General features: G+C 49.8%; 1 protein-coding gene across 1 annotated transcript; it reads left to right on the forward strand.

The window, feature by feature from the left end:
• The first annotated feature begins 1,928 nt into the window (after nucleotides 1–1,928).
• LOC123448303 (beta-glucosidase-like SFR2, chloroplastic) lies at nucleotides 1,929–19,453 on the forward strand. The gene is made up of 11 exons (XM_045125148.1): nucleotides 1,929–2,200; nucleotides 2,612–2,963; nucleotides 3,605–3,743; nucleotides 3,872–4,038; nucleotides 4,145–4,366; nucleotides 4,554–4,725; nucleotides 4,806–5,039; nucleotides 5,119–5,268; nucleotides 5,455–5,584; nucleotides 18,904–19,153; nucleotides 19,243–19,453. Exons 1-10 carry the CDS (start codon nucleotides 2,008–2,010, stop codon nucleotides 19,083–19,085), a joined length of 1,941 nt encoding a protein of 646 aa, XP_044981083.1. The 5' UTR covers nucleotides 1,929–2,007; the 3' UTR covers nucleotides 19,086–19,153; nucleotides 19,243–19,453.
• Nucleotides 19,454–21,868: the final 2,415 nt, after the last annotated feature.

The raw sequence follows: 21,868 nt of genomic DNA on the forward strand, positions 1-21,868 counted from the left end.
CGGTTTTCTATGAAGGAATTTTGCATTGTTAGGATCCCTGACTTGGTGAAAGTTGTCGTGTCAACGGAAAGGGCAAGGAGCATGAGCATGTGAGAGAAACAGGGGAGTGCAAAGAGTAGGGCATGGATGCTCCGTCATGAAGTTGTTTCATAATAGCCAGCTAAAAGGATGATGATGCATGCAATCATTTGCATAACAAAATACAAATATGTTGTACGAGTCATCAATTCAAGTGAGAAGAATTTGTTTCATGTGATTTTTTATGAAAAATTCGAAAACAAATTGTTTTTATAATATTAAATTTGACAACACAAGTGCTACACATTGATCACACCATTCTAGCTATTCTACTTTGTATGGGTCATTTTAATCCTGGGATAGCGCTCATGTAATGCTTAAAAAATGAGAGCAACTTAGGATTTTTGATGTATATCATTGTAAAATTGAATGAAAATTGTTTAATTTGTCAGAACTTGAGGGACTGAATGGCGGATGTTAGAAGACATGCAAAGTTAGGATGATGGGAATGACTATGCCAATTTGACGAACTTGAAGAAAACATATGCGAATTTGAGTTGAGTGATAATGTAGAGCTGAAGCGAAGCCACTTCTATTCATATGTTAGTACATGTGTTAGGGATGACTAGCAAAAAAGCCCGTGCGTTGCAACGAAAGAGAAAATAACACACGCTTTGAACGTAATATATTTTCACATGGCATCACATTTGTATTCTCGATGATGGCCTCAGTGCTTACACAACGAAAACGCGTTTGAATGTACAATCACTCGGAATAAGATGAGAAATATGTTGTTTCTCCCCACGAGATTTTCCAAAGGTGTGCATGTGTGGTTAACGATGTTTTCTTTCCTCTCAATTTGGTTTTAATTTAATGGATATTTATTGCAATTCGTATGGTCGTCGGAAAGAGAGAAAAAAAGACCGTGCACTACAGATTAAGTTTGCACCAAAAATAATATTTAAGAAGTATTTAACAGCTAAAAATAACATCCTATTTAGATTCTACACATTTTTTCAATCAAATTTCATATATAACATATTAAAATCGGAGTTACGGTTTAAAAGATATGGATAATTTTGTTTTAGATAAAATATGGATTGATTAACTGAAAAGTCAGGGTTTTTTTGTTAAAACAAAAAAAGTTTCGGTTGACTTAAATAGGGACGGCGGGTTGATTACCTGAAACATGAGGGAGTTTTCTGTCAAATGCAAAAAACGGTTCGGCTCTGACTAAAAGATGGACCGCGGGTTGATTATCTAAAACTATGAGGACTTTTCTGCAAAACGGTAGAAAACAGTTAGTTCTGACTTAAAGTTGAACTGCGGGTTAATTAACCGAAACTGCGAGGGCTTTTCTGCAAAATGACCGATGACGGACGACAGAAGCACTGCGCTCTTTATTATCAGGGAAGATGAAACTCAACAAGTTGATAGAGTTAAAGAGAACACAAATTTAAAATAAGGCGACAACATAGCAAAGTAATAACACAATGATTGAAAAGCTAAAGTTGAATGACTCATAATAGACTTATTTATTGTCCCTCGCAATGCGTACTACTCCCTCCGTTCCTAAATATAAGACCTTCTAGAGATTACACTATAGACTACATACAGAGCAAATGAATCTATACTTTAAAATATATTTATATACATCCATATATAATCTATAATGTAATCTCTAAAATGTCTTATATTTAAGAACGGAGGGAGTAGTCGAGTTTACATAGGAAGGGAGTAGCATTGTTGCATGGCTACACAAAGACGATCTAAAAAATCTCACACACTCGTCAACGGTCCCACTCACTGGTGGGCCCCGAAAAATCTGGGAACAACACCTGCTGACGCCACGTGTTCTTGTGGGCCCTCGACCAACGGACCAAGCCCCTACCCTCATCCCTGGGGCCGCCGCGGTACTCTTCCCGCCACTCCTATCTTCTCTCCCAGAAAAAATAAAGAAAACCTCGCCGAGTATTAGTATTTACGGAAATGCCATGGCCGGCCTTCCTGGCGGTGGCCGCGAAGCTCATCGTCCTTGCGGCGGCGGCCGCGACGGCGGCCAACGCGGCCTCCTACGCGCGGTTCCGGCGGCGCCACCTCCGCCGCATCCGCAGCCCCATCGACGAGTCGGCCGACCCCGTCGCCGATTTCCGCTCTCTGCCCTCCTCCGCCACTGCAGCAGGTCACAGTTCCCGACCCTAATCGCGTTCCTCCTGGTTCTCTTCACTGAACCATGTCAATATCTGCCTCCTCAGAAAGGCCTACATTGATGCGATTGGCTATATGGTAACGATAAATTTGGTCGGTTATCGCCAATTCATTGTGTATTTATTTTTTCCGGAAAGGTCAAATTCATTGGCTGCCAATTGATCAACCTAATCGATTCATTTTTTTTAAACTGTGGTGCTGTGGGTGTGGTTGATCAGATTTTACTGTTGTCACGCAGTAATTTATTTGTGGATCTTCGTTGGCACAGTTTGGTTTACACTTTTGGAAAACATCGAAATAGACGAAAACTGGTTGCATGTTTCACATTTTCTTTAGCATACTTGTACTATCAAAAATCCCTGATGATGCGTCAAATTGTTTGCAGAAGATGATGATTTCTTCTTCGGGTTAGCGACGGCGCCTGCACATGTTGAAGACAGGTTGGACGATGCTTGGCTTCAGTTTGCTACCGAACAATCCGGTGATGACAAGGAGTCCATGCGCAACCAGAAACCAGTCGATGCAGTGATGGCCTCTGCTGGTGGTGATGGAGGCTCTCAGCCATCTTCTAGGCTAAGAGGGGACGAAAAGGGTACCGATGAAGAGAAAAGGAAGCCTCTTAGGGTAGCCATGGAGGCTATGCTCAGAGGATTTGAAAAGTTTTCTGAGGGTGAAGATACTAGTGGTGAAGATAACTGCAGCCATAATGTTGCTGCTTGGCACAATGTTCCATGCCCGTAAGTACATCTATGTTCGTGACAAAACTGTTTCTGAATGAAGAGATAGTTTAGTTCTGTGATTCAAGGCCTCTTTTTCATGATAAGAAACCCAGGGGTGGACCCAGGGAAAAAGTTACCGGATGTATGTGTAGTCATGCTAAAACAAAGAGCACATATGCAAAGATTGGGATCAGTTTCTAGCATAAGGGGGAATCCAGTCTTCGGACGCCTGGGCTGTTGGCTTGGCCCAGATGGCTGGCCAATGTTTAGTTATTTGGATCAGGGATGTCACACACATATGGACTATATGTATATGTTAACTAGCATTTCTACCCAGTGTCCTGTGCACCTGGCAGCGTTTATGTCGGTACGCCCCTATAGAAACCGCCCACTAAGAAAGGACTTCAGTTTGCCTTAACTGGCTGATGATCTTCTCATGTTATTGCCTTCTTCCTAATTTAGATATCAGTTCCATTTGTAAATATGGTGCCAAGGGAAGAGCATAAATGCATATTTACAATTATCTATTTATGATAATTCTTCATGTTACTATTGATCTTTTTATTGTTGGTCCGGTTATCTGGGTGTGTTTTGTGCCTAACATGTTGCTTATGTGAAATGAACTCTCACATGTCTGTGAACTCAATCTATTTGTTCAGGCAAGAGAGGCTTAAATTTTGGTCTGATCCTGATACTGAGTTGAAACTTGCTAAGGAAACCGGCGTTACTGTTTTCCGCATGGGTGTAGACTGGACGAGAATAATGCCTAAGGAACCAACTGAAGATTTCAAGAGCACGGTAAGTTGATGCATGGGAGCATGATTATGAACTTCATATGCCTCCCATAACAGTACATTGTTTCTCTCCTTTGTAGCATGTAAATCTCTGTATTGGTGAAACTAAGGCATACATTGTGTATTTTCTAGGTTAATTTTGCTGCACTTGAGCGGTATAGATGGATCATTCAAAGAGTTCGTGAGCATGGGATGAAAGTAATGCTTACCTTATTTCATCACTCGCTTCCACCTTGGGCTGGGGAATATGGTGGGTGGAAGATGGAAAAAACCGTTAATTATTTCATGGATTTTGTAAGGTACTCTTCTCTGGCAGTCAAACTGGCCACACAGATACGTTCTTCATTGGGATGTTCTTTTCTTGTTTATGGGCTCTTGAAAAATCGCATTAGTTTTGTTGTGTAGGCTTGTTGTTGATCGTGTGTCAGATTTAGTGGACTACTGGGTGATTTTCAATGAACCACATGTGTTTGTGATGCTAACTTATTGTGCTGGAGCTTGGCCTGGTGGAGATCCTAATGCAATTGAAGTAGCAACATCTGCTTTACCAACTGGTGTATATAATCAAGCTTTGCATTGGATGGCTGTTGCACATGCTGAAGCTTATGACTACATTCATTCAGAAAGGTAAATAGGATCTTGGGCCATTGTATTGATGAATATATATACTAGTATATGAGTTGAATAGCTAGAGTATGTGTCCCCTCTTTTCCTGACCATTCATTTACTGACCGGCAGCAAGAATGCGACGATGCTGAGTTCAATGCAAGAATGTGTTCCTCATTTTATCTAACCATTCTCCTTTTGATGGCAGCAAGAATGCAATGATGCCAATAGTTGGTGTATCACATCATGTATCATTTACACGGCCATATGGTCTATTTGATGTTGCGGCTGTCACAATAGCTAACTCAATGACCCTATTCCCTTACATCGATAGCATCTGTGACAAATTGGACTTTATTGGCCTCAATTACTATGGTCAGGTGGGTTAAGTACTATCTGTGTAAATAAATTGCCTGGTCCTCTATATGACAACATTTCTATTTTTTCCACTTAAATGCAGGAGGTAATATCAGGACCTGGTCTAAAGCTTGTGGAAAATGATGAATACAGTGAATCTGGTCGTGGAGTTTATCCCGATGGGTTGTTGCGCATCCTACTTAAGTTCAATGAGCGATACAAGAGCTTAAACATACCTTTTATCATTACTGAAAATGGAGTTTCTGATGAGACTGATCTGATTCGGAAACCATATATGCTGGAGCACCTGTTAGCCATATATGCGGCCATTTTAATGGTATGTTCTTAGTCAATCAAGCCCAAACTTAAGTTCAATGTGCGTAACTTCAGCACACTAATAAGCATATTGTTTGAAGGGTGTGCGTGTGCTTGGCTATCTATTCTGGACAACGTCGGATAATTGGGAATGGGCTGATGGCTATGGTCCCAAGTTTGGGCTTGTTGGTGTTGACCGTGCTAATAACCTAGCACGGGAACCTCGCCCTTCGTACTATTTGTTCTCCAAGGTACCTTCTAGTTTCTGTGAATCTTGGCAACATGATAAGTCTGTTACTTGTCTCTAAAATATAAGTTTGTTCTTTTTTGTTAAATTTGGTCCTTTAAAATGTGAAACATTGCTAGACATGTCGTTTCCATCAATAGTTTGCATTTTCTTGTGCATATTTGTCATTAAGCGCACATATTTGTTCCAGGTTGTCACAACTGGAAAAATTACGAGACATGACAGAACATCTGCTTGGAGGGAACTGCAAAAAGCTGCGATTCAGAAGAAAACACGCCCATTTTACAGGGAAGTAGATAAACATGGTCGTATGTATGCAGGTAGCTATTGATTCTCTTAAAGCATTCTTGTAAAGAAGTGAATTGTCAGGATTTATAGGTGGTGGCTTGTTTACCCAAAAAGGCTTTCGCCCCGCTTTATATATATAAAGCAAACCACCAAGCCACGAGTACAAGCATAAATCCAAATCCGAGCACACACACACACACACACACCCAAGGTAGCACGACACCAAGTAAGGGGGGTTCTGCTGAGTGCTGAGGGCACAACTCAACAAGCCCTAAAATAAAAACAAAAAACAAAGGCGGAAAAGACCGCGATAGAAGGAGCTAATCCGGCTCGGGTGGTGGCGGAGGGAGCGGCGGCGCCAAGCGGGAGGCCATCGTCCGGAGGTCTGCGATGATGGAGTTGATGGCGTCCTGGTCATGTTGGCGGCTAAGCAGCCACCAGAGCTGCATATAACCACACATTTTGAACACCGCGTCAGTCGCACGTCTAAGAGGCACGTTGAATTACAAGCTTATTTCAGACCGTCCAGAGCGTCCACGCGAGGACACCTATAACCAGCCATCTAATGCGCCGTCCCGAAGGAGGGGAGGCCTGGATCTCGGCGTAAAGGTCGGGGAAGTTGGTGTTACACCAATGTCCCCCAATGGTCTCGCGGACGGAGGTTGGACCTGGGCGGAAACGCACGAGAAGATGTGGTTCGAGTCTTCCGGAGTCCCACATAGGGGGCACTGCCGATCTCCCAGGCCATTTTGCTTGAGCACCTCCACTCCGGATGGGACCCGGCCGCGGATCCACTGCCACATAAAGATCCTAATCTTCAAGGGGAGCATGATCTTCGAGATCAGCTCAAAGGGCTCCGGAGCGGGAGTGGATGCGATGGCCCTGTAAAGAGACTTCGCGGAGAACTTGGCCGATGGCTCTAGATGCCACGAGGTGCGATCGGCAATCTGGTCTATGTCCAGTTCGTGGAGGGCGACGGTCGCAGGAGCTCGTGCCATGCGACGATGTCCGAGGGGCCAAATGGCTGCCGGAAAGCAAGGCGCCCTAAGTCAATAAGGGCCGCCTCGACAGAGATCCGCGGGTCCACCACGATTGCAAACAGGTCAGGGAAGCGGGCAGCAAAGGGGTCCCGCCCACCGGTCGAACCAAAACAGGGTGGAGGTCCTAGAGCCCACCTCAATGGAGGTCCCCATGCGGAGGACCGGGAGCAGCTGGATGACTGACTGCCAAAACTGTGAGCCTCCCAATCTCCGACAGAAGGCCAGCGGCTGTCCGCGTAGGTTTTGCTTTGGATGATACGGAGCCAGAGACTACCTTCCCCCTTAGCGGTCCCCCATAGCCACCGGGACAAGAGGGTATGTCCATGCGCTTGGATGACATGATCCCGAGTCTGCCTTGGTCACGTGGCTGGCATATATCGGGCTAGCGAACCATATGATACTTCTGTCTATCGCCATCACCAACCCAGAAGAATCTAGCCTGGACGGTACTGGTCTCATGGTGGAGTGTTTCGTGCAGGTTGTAGAAGCTCATAATGAACAAAAGCAGGCTAGATAGGGAAGAGTTGATGAAGATCGTCCGAGCCGCTTTCGACAGCCACCGGCCTTGCCAAGGCTCGATACGATGCTGGAGCTTGAGCACCGCAGGCCTCAGGTTAGCCACCGAGAGGCGCAAGGGACTAATGGGGATCCCTAGGTAGGAGGTGGGTAAGGAACCCAACTGACAGTTCAGTCTGTCCGGGATGTTCTTTTTTTTTAGAAAAGGAGGATCAGTCCCCTGGCCTCTGCATCAATCGATGCATGCAGCCATTTTATTAAGCAAGCAACCAAACAAAGTCTTAAGTTGTGCAGTACAGTGAAAAGTTGGATAAAAACCACTTGCAAGCGGAGAATAATTGCCACAACCGGCGAAAACAAACAAATAAACTACGATGCCTATACACCTAGTCTATTAGTAGCTCGCCATCCAAACCGGTTGAAGATAGCCTGTGCTACCGTCTCCCAGCGGTTGCATCCAATAGCCATAAGCTCCCTGGAGTCCACATGGCTGAGTAACGACCACATACGGATCCAAGCTGTAGCTCTGTGAATAACCTGCAAAAAATTGTGAATATTTTTGCCATTAAAAATCAGATCATTTCTCGTGTTCCATATAGCCCAAAATAGCGCACTTATTCCAATCCTGATATGATTTGCTATGGTTACGTCCACTCCGCTGAGCCACGTCCCAAATAGCGTGTTAATGCTTGTTGGTTGAGAAATGTTAAAGGCTATTTGTATAGTGCGCCATAAAAGTTTAGCCAAAGGACAGTCAAGAAAGAGGTGTTTAACCGTTTCATTTTGATCACAATAGCAACATTTAGGACTGTCTATCCATCGTCTTCTAATCAAATTATCTTTGATTAACACAACCCCCTTGTGTATGAACCACATGAAACTCTTAATTTTGAGCGACACTTTATTCTTCCAAACATGTGAAGATCTCGAAAGTTTTCCAGAATTAATGAGATTATTGTACATTGATTTCACTGTAAACCTACCAGACGTAGTTAATTTCCAGTGAATGGAATCTACCTGGTCCGACAGTTGAACATCCATCAAACGTCTTACCAAGTGCATCCAGGCAGTCCATCTTTCTCCCACTATCGCTCGCCTAAATTGAATATTTAGAGGTATTGATTGAAATACTGTGGCAACGTAATCTTCCTTACGTCGTACAATATTATAAAGGAAAGGATATTGCAAAGCCAACGGCGTATCCCTCAACCATGTGTCTTCCCAGAATCTGGTCATGGCTCCATCACCGACCAAAAACTTGACCCTTTGAAAGAAAGCTACCTTCACCTTCATTAACCCTTTCCAAAAAGGTGAGTCAGTAGGTCGAGCAGTGGCTTGCGCCAGAGACTTAGAATGTAAGTACTTATTTCTCAAAATTTGTAGCCACATCCCATCAGTCTCAGTAGACATCCTGAATAGCCATTTGCTAAGCAGGCATCTATTTTTAACCTTTAAATTTTCAATGCCTAAGCCCCCTTGATCTTTTGGTCTGCAAATAATATCCCACTTAGCTAGTCTGTATTTCTTCTTAGCCTCATCACATTGCCAGAAGAAACGATAGCGATAGAAATCTAATCTTTTCCGTACCCCCACTGGTACTTCAAAGAAAGACAGAAGAAACATCGGCAAGCTTGATAACACCGAGTTTATGAGCACCAGCCTTCCGTCATACGACATCAGCTTGCCCTTCCAGCAGCTTAGTCGCTTTTCAAATCTATCCTCAATAAATTTCCATTCCGTATTCGTCAATCGTCTATGATGAATTGGGATTCCTAGGTAGCTAAATGGTAGCGAACCCATTCCGTACCCAAATAGTTGCCTATACGCGTCTTGTTCCTCGTTTGCTCTCCCAAAGCAGAACAACTCGCTTTTGTTAAAATTAATTTTAAGCCCAGATAATTGTTCGAAAAGGCAAAGCACTAGCTTCATGTTTCTAGCTTTTGCAAGGTCATGCTCCATAAAAATTATCGTGTCATCTGCATATTGTAGTATGGATACTCCCCCCTCTACCAGGTGCGGGATCAGCCCTCGTACATAGCCGTTCACTTTAGCCCGACCAATAAGGACTGCCAGCATATCCGCTACTATGTTGAACAACATTGGGGACATTGAATCACCCTGTCTCAGTCCCCTGTGAGTCTGGAAGTAATGACCTATGTCATCATTAACTTTAATTCCAACACTTCCTTGTTGAATGAAAGAGGACACCTGATCCCTCCAGGACTCATTGAACCCTTTCATACGTAAGGCCTGCTGAAGGAATGGCCACTTGACCTTATCGTAAGCCTTTTTGAAATCCACCTTAAAGATAACCCCATCTAATTTCTTTTTATGAATTTCGTGTAACGTTTCGTGCAAGACGACAACCCCCTCTAGGATGTGTCGTCCAGGCATGAAAGCAGCCTGAGTTGGTTGTACAACAGAATGAGCTATCTTTGTTAGCCGGTTCGTGCCAACCTTTGTGAAAATTTTGAAACTCACATTGAGCAGGGATATCAGCCTGAACTGCTCAATGCGGATGGCTTCCCCCTTTTTTGGCAACAACGTTATTGTTCCATAATTTAGGTGAAAAAGCTGAAGCTGACCATCAAACAAATCATGAAACATAGGCATAAGATCATCCTTTATAATATGCCAACACTTTTTATAAAACTCAGCTGGAAACCCATCCGGTCCCGACATCTGCTGAAAGCAAAGGAAACTTCAAGTTCGTGATATCGGTGGTGGAGCCTTCGACCATGATGATGGTATCGTCGGCGTACTGCAAGAGGGACACATCATTGCCCTCCACTAGGTGAGGTACGACACTGCAGATATGTCATGCGGATTTGGCCTTATCAAGGATAGTGGCCAAAGCGTCCGCAACCATGTTAAACAAAAAAGGGGAGAAGGGGTCTCCCTGCCTAACCCCACACAGGGTGGGGAAGTAGGGGCCGATCTCCCCACTGATGTTAACCGGGGTTTGACCAGACGATACCAGCTGCATGACCCGGGAGATCCAACGGTCGTCGGAACCTTTCCGCTGCAACACTTACCGGAGGAAGGGTCAACTGACCGTGTCATAAGCTTTGTGGAAGTCTATCTTCAGGAAGACGGCCTTTAGGTGTTTGGCGCGAACATCGTGAAGGACCTCATGGAATACCAGAACCCCATCCAGGATGTAGCGGCCTCTGATGAAGGCCGATTGATCGGGATGGGTAATGTGGTCGACCAGTGGGGTCACCCTATTGGAGTACCCTGCCAGGATACGGAAGATCACATTGATCATCGTGATAGGCCGGAACCGACGAATGTCTGAAGTGCCGGTCACCTTGGGAATCAACGTGATGGTCCCATAGTTAAGGCTGTGGAGGTCGATGTCACCAATATAAAACTCCTCAAACGGAGCTCCAGAAGGATTGGAAGAACTTGACCGGCAGCCCATCCGGACCCGGCGTAAAGGATGCACTCGTATCCTTGATGGCAGTCCACACCTCCTCCTCAGAGAACGGGGCCGTAAGGGCAGCATTCTCCTCGGCAAAGACACACTGATGGTCAGTCCAGAAGTCTGGCGCCAGGGCTAAACCACTCCTAGGTACGGAGGAGAACAAGGCCTTGGAAAAGCCATCGACGTGGTCGCGGATGTGCGCTGGGCGCTGAAGGAGGGTCTCTCCATCCCAAAGCAAGGGAATGGAGTTCCATCGGCGCCGGCCATTGGCAATAGCCTGGAAATAGGCCGTATTGGCGCCCCCCTTGAGAACTCACTTTTGGGTCCCGTGGAGGCACCAATAAGCTTCCTCGTCAGTGTAGATGGTCGAGAGCTGGTGTTCCAGGTTGTACCGAAGCATCCACTCGTTCGGGGACAGGCCCACCAAGTCCGCTCGGAGGTCAAGAGCCTGAATGGAGACAAGAATGGATTTCTTGTGTTCCTGCAAATCCTGACCTAGGTTCGCGCCCCAGCCCTTCATGAACTGTCCCGCGCACTTGGCACAGAAATGCCAATTGTCGACAGCCGAAATGGAGCGGTGGGGGGAGGTATGAGCCTCCAGCCATCGGGCAGAAACGGCGTCGATGAAACCGGGCTGGTTGAGCCAAAAAGTCTCGAAGCGGAACCTCGGGGGAGGGGGTGCGATCATCCTCCGAGGAGAGGAGCAGCGAGATGTGATCCGACCCCATCCGGGTGATCGCCCGGAGGGAAGCGAGGGGGCACCGCAGCTCCCAGTCGGTAGAGACCAGGACCCGGTCTAAGACGGATCCGGTCGGGTCAGCCTGCCGGTTGGTCCAAGTGTATCTGGCACCAACCCTATCTAGTTCTCAGAGGCCAAGATCAGCAATGCAGTCGTTGAACATCTGCATCCGAGGGAAGTTCACTAAGTCGTTATTCTTATCTTCCGCAAAGCGGAGCAGGTTGAAGTCGCCACCCACCAGCACCACCGGGAGAGGAGCGGCCGAGACCTTCCTCCTCAGCTCGTCGAGGAAGGTCGTGGAGCGCCGATGGTCGACCGTGCCATAGACTATGATGATTTCCCATTTGAAGTTGAGAGCCCACTCGAAGAGCTCCATACTGACAAAGAACTCGCCCCGGTCCATGCTACCCACCTCGAAAGTGGCATCCTTCACACCTAAAATGATGCCACCCGAGTGGCTGGTAATCCCACTAGAAGGGAGCCAATGCCAGACAAACAGGTGGGTGCTCAGCCGGTCGAGTTCTGGCAGGGAAAATTCCGAGCGCGTGGTTTCCTAAATGGCCACAATGTCTATTCGTTCATCTCGCATATACTCGATGAGTTGGCGGCGACGACCATCTTGGCCGAAGCCACGGATGTTCCAAAAGAGTGTCCACATCAAGCAGCCATCGGGGGGCTGCTTGACCCTAGGACACGGGAGGCGCTTTGTGCAAGGAGTGCCGCGGTGCGGGGGCGGGTGCAGCCCCGAATCTCAGTGACCGCCGTTGAGGTCCGACCAGCCGATCGTGAGGTGGGGGCGGCGCACTGGGGTCGGGGGCCGGGGATGCAGCTAGGCGAGCACGGGTCTCAGCCAAGCCGCCCGTCCAGGATTTCCCGGGGGCGGATCGCTTCAATCTGAACTAAGGGGGGGGGGCGTCTACTTCCCCCCTGAAGATGATCGCCGAGTTCGCCACGACCTTCGTGAGGTGGCTAAGCGGGGCGGACTCGAGAGCGGAAAACGAGCAGGTGGAAGAGCTAGCAGGAATGACTGGAATACTTGGCTCGAGGTTGCAGGCTGTTGCCGGAAGCTTTGCACGCTCCGGGATGGGTAGGGCTGGGCTCCCAGGAGGCCGGGACGCATCGATACGAGCACTGCGTCGGGAAGAAGCCACCGGAGTCGATGTGGACCTACCCCTCCTGGAGTAAGCAGCCGTCCGTGGCGGGCGAGGGTGGGCCGTCAGCAGAATGGTCAACCACCGAGGGCCCCACTACACCGACGACAGGCGGGGGTGAGGGGCAGGCAGACACGGAGCAGCTGGAGAAAAGGCCCGGAGTAGGCGACGGAGGGGGAGCCCGGGGGAAGCCGGCCGACTCAGAGGGGAGCGGGGCCCCTCCTCCACAGCCGCCGGAGGGCCACCCGATGTCGAGTCATCGCCAGCAGCAAGGCCGTCCATGGCCGTGTTAGGGCCGGTGAGACCCGTCAGCACCATCGTTGTCACAGGAGCAGCCTCGGGGTTAGGGAAGGAGGACAGTGCGGAGGCAAAGGTGGGGGAGCGAGGGGACGATGCCGGGAGCACCAACAGTCCCACACTGGAGACGTCACTCTTGCCAGACGCGTGGCTCGGGGAGTCCCCAACCACCAGAGGGGGGGAGCCCGGAGGTGACATCCCCCAGCGGATGGGGTGGGGCGGGAGCAGCAGCCAGGAGAGGTAGCTGCCGCCTAGCGGTCCGGTGCCCCTACACCCCACCCTGAGATGTGGTGGCTGCCGTAGGGTGGGCGGGGGAGGGGGACCGGCTGTCCTCAAAGCCGTTGAAGTCTCGTCGGAGTGGCGCGAGCGCCTGTGGCGCCTGCGGTAGTCGTCATTCCCCCCTGGCCGCCGCGAGCAGGGTGTTAGACCTGTCAGCCTAAGCATTGATAGTTGTGGATGACACTAGGAGAATTGGGACAATTTTCGTTGGTTTATTTCTGACACAATGCCATGCCAACCTGAGGGGTTGGGGATACATATTTATAGGCTGCTAGCCAGCCAAGCATATGCTAAGATGCTAGTCTAAGATGCTATCCTAACTGCCAGTCCTTGATGGTCAAGGATTCTATCCTAACAGCCACAAGGACCATGTGCTGCAGCCCCACAAAGACCCTAGTACATAGACTTATCCATCATTCTCCCCCTAAGTCTTGTACGTCGTCTTGTGGGAGAGTCGAATCATCCCGATCCTGGAGCAGAGTTCGAGGAACTTGATCCTCCCAAGAGGCTTGGTGAGCAGGTCTGCGAGCTGGTCCATGGTGTTGATGTAGCTCGCCTCGATGCTCCCTTCTTCCAAACAGCTGCGGATGAAGTGATACCTCAGTCGGATGTGCTTGCTTCGTTCGTGGAAAACGGGGTTCTTTGCCAGGGCCAGGGCGGACTTGCTGTCCACCAGGAGCTGCACCGTTCTGGTGTCTCGGACGAGGAGATCACCAAGCAGTCGAGCGAGCCAGAGCGCCTGAGTGCAGGCGGTGGAGGCCGCTATGTACTCGGCCTCACAACTGGACAGGGCCACCACCTGCTGCTTGACCGATTGCCAGCTCACGAGACACTTGCCAAGGAAGAAGAGGATCCCGCTCGTGCTCTTGCTGGTGTCGATGTCGCCGGCGTGGTCGCTGTCGCTGTACCCGACGAAGTGTGCCGCCCCCGGACACCTAGGGTAGTGGAGGCCGTGGTCGAGGGTCCCTGCCACGTAGCGGACGATCCTCTTCACTGCCTGCTGGTGCTCCAACGTCGGTCGCTCCATGAACCGACTGACATAGCCGACGGAGAATGCCAAGTCCGGCTGTGTGTGTGCGAGGTAGCGAAGGCTCCCCACAAGGCGTCGGTACTGCGTAGCGTCCACTTCCTCCGTCGTGCTGTCGCGGCTCAGTTTCAGCCTCTCCTCCATCGGAGTGAGAGCTGAGTGGCAGTCGGTGAGCCCAGCTAGGTCAACGATGCGCTTGGCGTAGGCGGACTGTCGAAGCGCGATCCCGGAGTGATCCTGGTGCACCTCGATCCCTAGATAGAAGGAGAGGAGCCCCATATCACTCATCTGGAAGGTGGCCTTCATGTCTTCCTTGAACGCCGCCACCTCTGCATCTTTGATGTCGGTGATCACCAAGTCGTCAACATAGACGCCCACCAGGTCATGCGGGCTTTGCTCGAAGCCCATCTTCTTTAGCGTGGAGTCCAGCTTGGCGTTCGACGCCCTAGGTGCCTGCCGTAGGCCATAGAGAGCCTTACGCAGGCGGAGTACCTTGCCCTCCTGGCCGGGGATCGCAAATCCCGGTGGCTGATGCACGTAAACTTCCTCCTTCAAGTCGCCGTTGAGGAATGCCGACTTGACATCCATGTGATGTACACGCCAGCCCTCTTGGGCAGCTAGCGCAAGGAGAAGTCGCACGGACTCCATCCGTGCCACGGGAGCGAAAGCGTCGTCAAAGTCGACTCCTTCCTACTGCAAGAAGCCTCGGGCCACCAAGCGAGCCTTGTGCTTGATGATGGCGCCGGCTCCATCCCTCTTCAGCTTGAACACCCACTTAAGGGTGATTGCGCGGTGACCACGAGGGAGGTCAGCGAGCTCCCAGGTGCGGTTCTACTCGACCGCATCCATCTCCAACTGCATCACGGCGCGCCATGCCGCGTCTCTCTCGGCCTCTGCAAAGGACCGAGGTCCGCCGTCCTCACACGCGAGTTGTAGCTGCGCCTCCAGGTCGCGTGGCACCAGTCCCGGCACCGGCTGGTAGCCGAGTAGATTATCCATCATACGATACCGCAGCGGTTCGCCGCCATGATACGCGTCGATGCGCTCCTCGTCGTGAGTGAGCGGGGAAGCGAACTTCATCGGGTGGTGCTCTGCATGAGCTGGTGCTGATGAAGACGAGCCCGGAGTGGTGACTGCCGGGGCTGATGTATGCGGCGTCGCCGGTTGTGGTGCCGTCGGCGTAGCAGGCACCGAAGTCGATGTAGTTTTGGGGGCTGGGGTAGACGTGCTCGACGAAGAGGAGTTGCTTGCTCCCCCGGCTTCCTTGAAGTGGACGTACTCGACAATGAAGTCGTCATACGTCGGCGTCGAGCCGTTGTCCACCGCCTTGTCCCATTTCCACCCTCGCCCTTCGTTGAACACGACGTCTCGCGCCGTGCGCACACGCTGTGTCTTTGGGTCGAGGATGCGATAGGCCTTTGAGCCCTCCGCGTAGCCGATGAAGACTCCCGGAGTACTCCTGTCGTCGAGCTTGCCGATGTGGCCGAGCTCCTTGGCGAACGCAAGGCAGCCAAAGACCCGCAAGTGGGAGACCGCCGGCTTCCGCCCATGCCAGGCCTCGTACGGCGTCCTGCCGTCGAGTGCCTTAGTAGGCGAGCGGTTGAGGATGTAGACGGCCGTTAGCACCGCCTCTCCCCAGAAAACAGCCGGCATCCCTCTCTGCTTGAGGAGAGCCCGAGCCATCCCCACAACCGTCTGGTTGCGCCGCTCGACGACGCCGTTTTGCTGCGGGCTGTACGGCGTGGAGTAGTGGCGCTGGATGCCCTCATCAGCGCAGTACGACGCGAATTCAGCCGCCGTGAATTCGCCGCCGTTGTCAGTGCGCAACACGCGCAGTTTGCGGTTGCTCTCCGCCTCCACAACAACCTGCGCGCGCCTGATGGCGTCCGCCGGCTCTCCCTTAATGCCGAGGACCATCACCCACATGTAGCGAGAGAGATCGTCGATGAGCAGCAGGAAGTAGCGTCGACCTCCTGGTGTGGCTGGCGTCACCGGGCCTCACAGATCTCCGTGCACGAGCTCCAGCTTCTCCTTGGCCCAAAAACTCGCCTGCTGGGGAAAGGGGAGTCGTCTCTGCTTCGTCAGCACGCAGATGTCGCAGAACTGCTCCACATGGTCGAGGCATGGCAGGCCTCGCACCATCTCCTTGGCACTTAGACGCTTCAGGGCCTCAAAATGAAGGTGCCCAAAGCGCTCATGCCATTGCCACGCCTCGTCGTCCCGACGGACAGCGAGACAGACCGGTTGTGCCACCTGCACATCAAGGACGTAGAGTCGATTTTCACCTCTGGGTACCTTGGCGAGAAGGCGACGCTGGCGATCCCAGATGCGTAGGACCCCATGCTCAATCAGCACGCATGAGCCGTTCTCATCCAGCTGTCCCAAGCTGATGATGGAGTTCCTTAGCGCGGGGATGTAGTAGACACCGGTGAGCAGCCGGTGCTCTCCCGTCTTGGTGGTGAAGATGACGGAGCCGACGCCCTTAATTTCCACAGCGGAGGCATCCCTAAACTTGACGCAGCCTCGCGCGTCGGAGTCGAGCTCGGCGAAGAATTCCCTTCGACTGGTCATGTGGTGGGTGGCGCCCGTATCGAGGCACCACCCCGCAGTCTTGTCCTTCCCGGAGCCATCGTCGAGAAGAGCGTGTGCTTTTGGCTCGTCGAGGTGGAGGAGAGCCTTTGCGACTGGTGTCGCTGAAGGTAGCTCGATGCTTGCATGCGCCATGAACAGAGCCATCTCCTCCTCCTCCGCCTGTGCGACGTGAGCCTGGCCTTGTCGAGGTTGTCGACACTCATTGGCCCAATGGCCAAGCCGGCCACAGTTGTTGCAACTGTTGTCCTGTGCCGGCTTGGGCTTGCTAGCGGCGCCGTCCTTGGCGCCTCCGCGGGCGTCACCTTAGGCACGTCCTTGTGCCTTGCCCGGGGGGCCTCTTCGCGCCTTGCACTGCTTGCCGCGCTTGCGGCCGCCCGTCGTGGAAGAAGGCTCCCCCTTCTTCCTGTCACCAAGGCTGGCATCCCACTGCTCCCGAGTTAGGAGCAGCTTCCCGCCGGTGGTGATGGGCCCCGAGGGAGGCTGTGGCTCGTCGGTGTCGACGACCTTGAGGCGACCTATCGCCTCCTCGATCGTCATCGTGGAGAGGTCTAGCAAAGACTCGATCGAGCGAGCCATCTGCTTGTACTTCTCGGGAATGCACCGGAAAAGCTTCTCGACAACTCTCTCCTCGGTGTAGGTGGCATCGCCGAACTTCACCACCTTCTGCAGCAGAGTGTTGAGACGGAGAGCAAAGTCATCAATGTCCTCACCTGGCTTGAAGGCCAGGCTCTCCCACTCCTTACGAAGTACCTGCAGTGTGGACTTGCGAGCACGGTCGTTGCCGATGCGTGCTGCGGCGATGGCGTCCCAAGTCTCCTTGGCAGTCCGCTTGTTGGAAAGCGAGAACTGCATCTCGGGCGGGACTGCGGCGATGAGGGCGTCCAGCGCCCGTCGATCCTCTTGGTGGTCGATGTTGCTGTCCTGGACTGCCTCCCACAGGCGCCGCACCTGGAGCCTGATCTTCATGATCGCGGCCCACTCGACGTAGTTGGTTTTAGTGAGGGTAGGCCACCCAACACTGGGACCAACATCCCTGACCACAGTCCGGACCTCGTAGAGGGCGCGGTCCTGGTCGTTGCAGCCGCCATCGCCGTGCGCACCTCCACCTGGAGCGCGGGCGTGCTCGGCTGCCCACTGCGCCGTCCGCTCTTGCGCCACTTTGGCGCGGTCTGCGTCGGCGCCGTCGTCCGCAGGCGCGGAGCCGTTGGAGCTGCCGGAGCCGCCGCGGAGTGCCTTGGCATCCGCCGTAGCCTCACGTGCTACCTCCGCTGCTGCTGCTGCTTCTACTTCCGCCCTGGCTGCTTCTACCTCCGCTGCAGCCAGCCTCGACACCTTTGCTGCCGCAGCACCTGTTTCTACAGCTGCTCGCTCACGCTCCTCTGCCACAGCGTGCTCGGCCTCCCGCCGGCGCCGTATGCTCGAGGTAGCCGTGTGCTGAGAGCGACCTGCAAACATGGCTCGCTGCAGGGGGGCTGTTGCGTGAAGAGGAGGCTGTTGCTGACGAGCTGCTGCTCGACAGTCCGGAGGGAGGGAGGTAACCAGGGGCAGTCGGAGCAGCTGCTGCTACCGGCTTAGGCTACTCAGCTCCCGGTGAGAGAGGTGAGCAGGAAATGCTTAGGGTACAAGATAACTCGGCTCTGATACCACTTGTTAGACCTTTCAGCCTGAGCATTGATAGTTGTGGATGACACTAGGATAGTTGGGACAATTTTCGTTGGTTTATTTCTCACACAATGCCATGCCAACCTGAGGGGTTGGGGATACATATTTATAGACTGCTAGCCAGCCAAGCATATGCTAAGATGCTAGTTTAAGATGCTATCCTAACTGCCAGTCCTTGATGGTTAAGGATTCTATCCTAACAGCCACAAGGACCATGTGCTGCAGCCCCACAAAGGACCATGTGCTGCAGCCCCACAAAGACCCTAGTACATAGACTCACAGGGCCATCATCTGAGAAGCGGGGCGGCCCACATGGTTGGGCGGCTCAGGTGCGATCTTGATGTCAAAGCCCTCGTCGTTGAAGAAGATCCGAACCACGGCGGGAAGCTTGGAGGAGTCCAGGGATTTGACCTTGACCTGCAACTGCTTTTAAGCTTCAAGATTAAGATTTCCACTTGAATTGGTTATAATAATCACGTTTGAGATATGCTTAGCTATTCTCAGTTTGAATTATTTATTGAGCTGTAGGAGGGCTGAGAAAAAACAGCTATCTAAATTCAGAGTTGTACTGCAGTGTTTGCTTCCCAAATCTAAGCATTACTGGTCTTCTTTGGCTTACAGGGGGTCTAGATCGGCCTATTGAGCGAACTTTTGTATTGCGGGACTGGCGATTTGGCCACTATGAAATGGAAGGCTTGCAGGATCCTTTGAGTCGCTTTATAAGATGCATTATGCGACCATTTCCACGCAAGAAGATTCACTACATTGAGGACGATGCGATTTCTTATTCTATTTCTTCTTGAGACCTGCTGTTGTAGTAGCTATTCAAGTTCTGTTTCTTTGGTAACAATAAAAAAACATCAAACTTTTGGTGAGTCAATATTGGTGTGTTTCGTTGTTCCTTTGTCTGTACACATGACCTATTCAGAACTTTATCTTGATTAGTTTGTATTTGTGTAGGGTAATATTTCCTCTGGACGAAGCACATAAGAAGTTCTGGCAAGTGGAATCTTCACATTTTGCATTTCAAATGTACATGGTTATATACTGTTCACTGTAGTAGTAGAAGTACCTTGTAATTTCCTTCTGCTTTAGTTTGTTCTTATCTCCAGAACGTCTAAACAAGTTAAAATTCTTGATTTGACTGAAGATGCAGCTGAATTTTTACCAACTACCTTGTGTTTTACTAGACCAAAATATCTTTTTGCAATATACTTAAGCTCATAAGTAAGTTCCGCACTTCTTAATTGAACGCGATGCCGGTAAAATGTTTCACTGAGCATATGAGCACCTTCATACTTTTTTTAGATCTGAGCGCATATATACGTTTAAGTCAAGTGAGTTAATGGCTGCTATTTATGGTCTACTCTCTCCGTTCCTAAATATAAGTCCTTTTAGAGATTTCACTAGGGGACTACATACAGAGCAAAATGAGTGAATCTACACTCTAAAGTATGTCTACATACATCCGTATGTAGTTTCCTAGTGTAGTTTCCTAGTGGAACCTCTAGAAAGACTTATATTTAGGAACGGAGGGAGTAAATCAGTGCAACCATCATGTGATCAGCCCTACCACCTTACTTGGGTATCCCAGCAGTGTTCAAATATGTAGTACAAGAGAATACTGGGAAAAAAAATCTGCCCTCGGAAAATATATTTAGTGATTAGTTTTGAGCAGTTCTGTTTCTTCTTGTAGGATTTTGCCTCCTTACAACGTAAATATATACGGAGTATAAGATTGCAGGCCAGGACTTTAAAGGTTTAGCTATCACATAACTTGTGTACATTGCCTTGCATGTAAGGTGAGGGAAAAGTCTCAGCAGAAGATGCGGTGAGACTGGATTTAACACTCGTGTAGCTCAGCAGGGTCTGTTTATGGGATAAATGGTTTCATGCCTGTCTGGGTGGGTGTAGGTGGGCAGGCTCTATGGTTTAGTTTCTTCACATGCATAGGCGTAACTACCTAATCCAATTTGATGCATCCTAAGGGATGAATGCAGATCCATCCTCCTGCATGAGCTCATGGATTCATGTCTAGATTTAGCACTGCAATATTTATTTGTTTTCTTTTTCGAAAGGAAAGCGCCGCCAAGTCTTATTGGAACAGCACTGGCCTTTGCCCGACTTTCCAAAACCTGCATGATAGAATATAAGTGTATTTAATGATAGATCGATCTTGTAGTGTCAGTTTAGTGTTGTAAATGTTGGTATTTGTTTCTATACTGATGGTCGAACCTTGGAAGGAGTAGTAGTCGGGCCTTGTAGTCCTTAGAATAACTATTTATGACGTATTGTACTATTCTAGGATCTCAATCCTATCTATACAAAAATGATCATGTCAACCATGCTTGGTGGTGTGTACAGTTAACCTTCATTTTACCCTGCCTTGGAATAACTAATGAAACTGGTCATATTCCACTTGCTGTACTTGTACCTGCCAATATCTGTTAACCTTCACATTCCACTTGCTGCCTGTACTTGTACGTGCTAATATCTATTACTGCAAGAGACAATAAATGGTTGTGAAGACCATTGACGGGTTATGTTTACAATTTTTTTAGAAAAGGAGGCAAAGCCCCGGCCTCTGTATCGAGAGATGCATGCAACCATATATTAAAATCAAAACCAAGTCTCAACAAAGTACATGGAACGTGTAGCAAAAAGTGAATAAAAAATGATACAAGGCATCTGTCACGCCCAAACCGGAGGAGACAATGGAAATAGATGACTGAACACCTATCCTATTAGTATAACGTCATCCAAACCGGTTGAAGATACCCTGTGCTACCATCTCCCAACGGACACACCTAGTAACCATAGGCTCCCCGGCTTCTATAGGAGTGAGTAATGATCATGTGCGGATCAGTGCGGTAGCCCTGAAAATAACCTGCAAGAAGTGAATATCGCGTTTTCTGTTAAACACTAAGTCATTTCCGCAATTCCATACAACCCACAATAGAGCACATGATCCCATACGAATAAGTGAAGCAGTTTGAACATCAACCCCCTTTAACCACATCCCAAATAACGTGTTGATATTATTGGAGGGCCGATGTTGAAAGCAATGTGAATCGAACGCCAAACCAGTTTAGCCATAGGACAATCTAGAAAGAGGTGCTTAATATTTTCTTTATCCGAACAGAAGCTGCATCTAGGATTACCATTCCAATTTCGCTTGGCTAGATTATCCTTCGTTAGAATAACCCCTTTGTGAACAAACTACATGAAGATCTTAATTCTAAGCGGAACTTTGATCTTCCATATATGCGCTGATTTTGGAATAGGTGTTGAATCTATGAGATGCGTGTACATAGATTTTACCGTAAAGACTCCATTCGTGGTCAACTTCCAATGAACACGATCGGGTCTGTCAGAGAGGTTAATGCCCATCAACCTTCTGACAAGATGTAGCCAGCTAATCCATCTGTCACCAATTAAGGATCTACGAAATTGAATATTTAGAGGTGACTCGCATAATATTGACGCAACTGACGCTTGTCGACGTTGTGCAATATGGTACAGTTGCGGATACTGAATAGCTAAAGGCATCTCCCCTAGCCAAGTATCTTCCCAGAATCTAGTGGAT

The sequence above is a fragment of the Hordeum vulgare genome, chromosome 4H (genome assembly GCF_904849725.1).
Source record: "Hordeum vulgare subsp. vulgare chromosome 4H, MorexV3_pseudomolecules_assembly, whole genome shotgun sequence".
In the NCBI taxonomy this organism is placed as follows: domain Eukaryota; kingdom Viridiplantae; phylum Streptophyta; class Magnoliopsida; order Poales; family Poaceae; genus Hordeum; species Hordeum vulgare.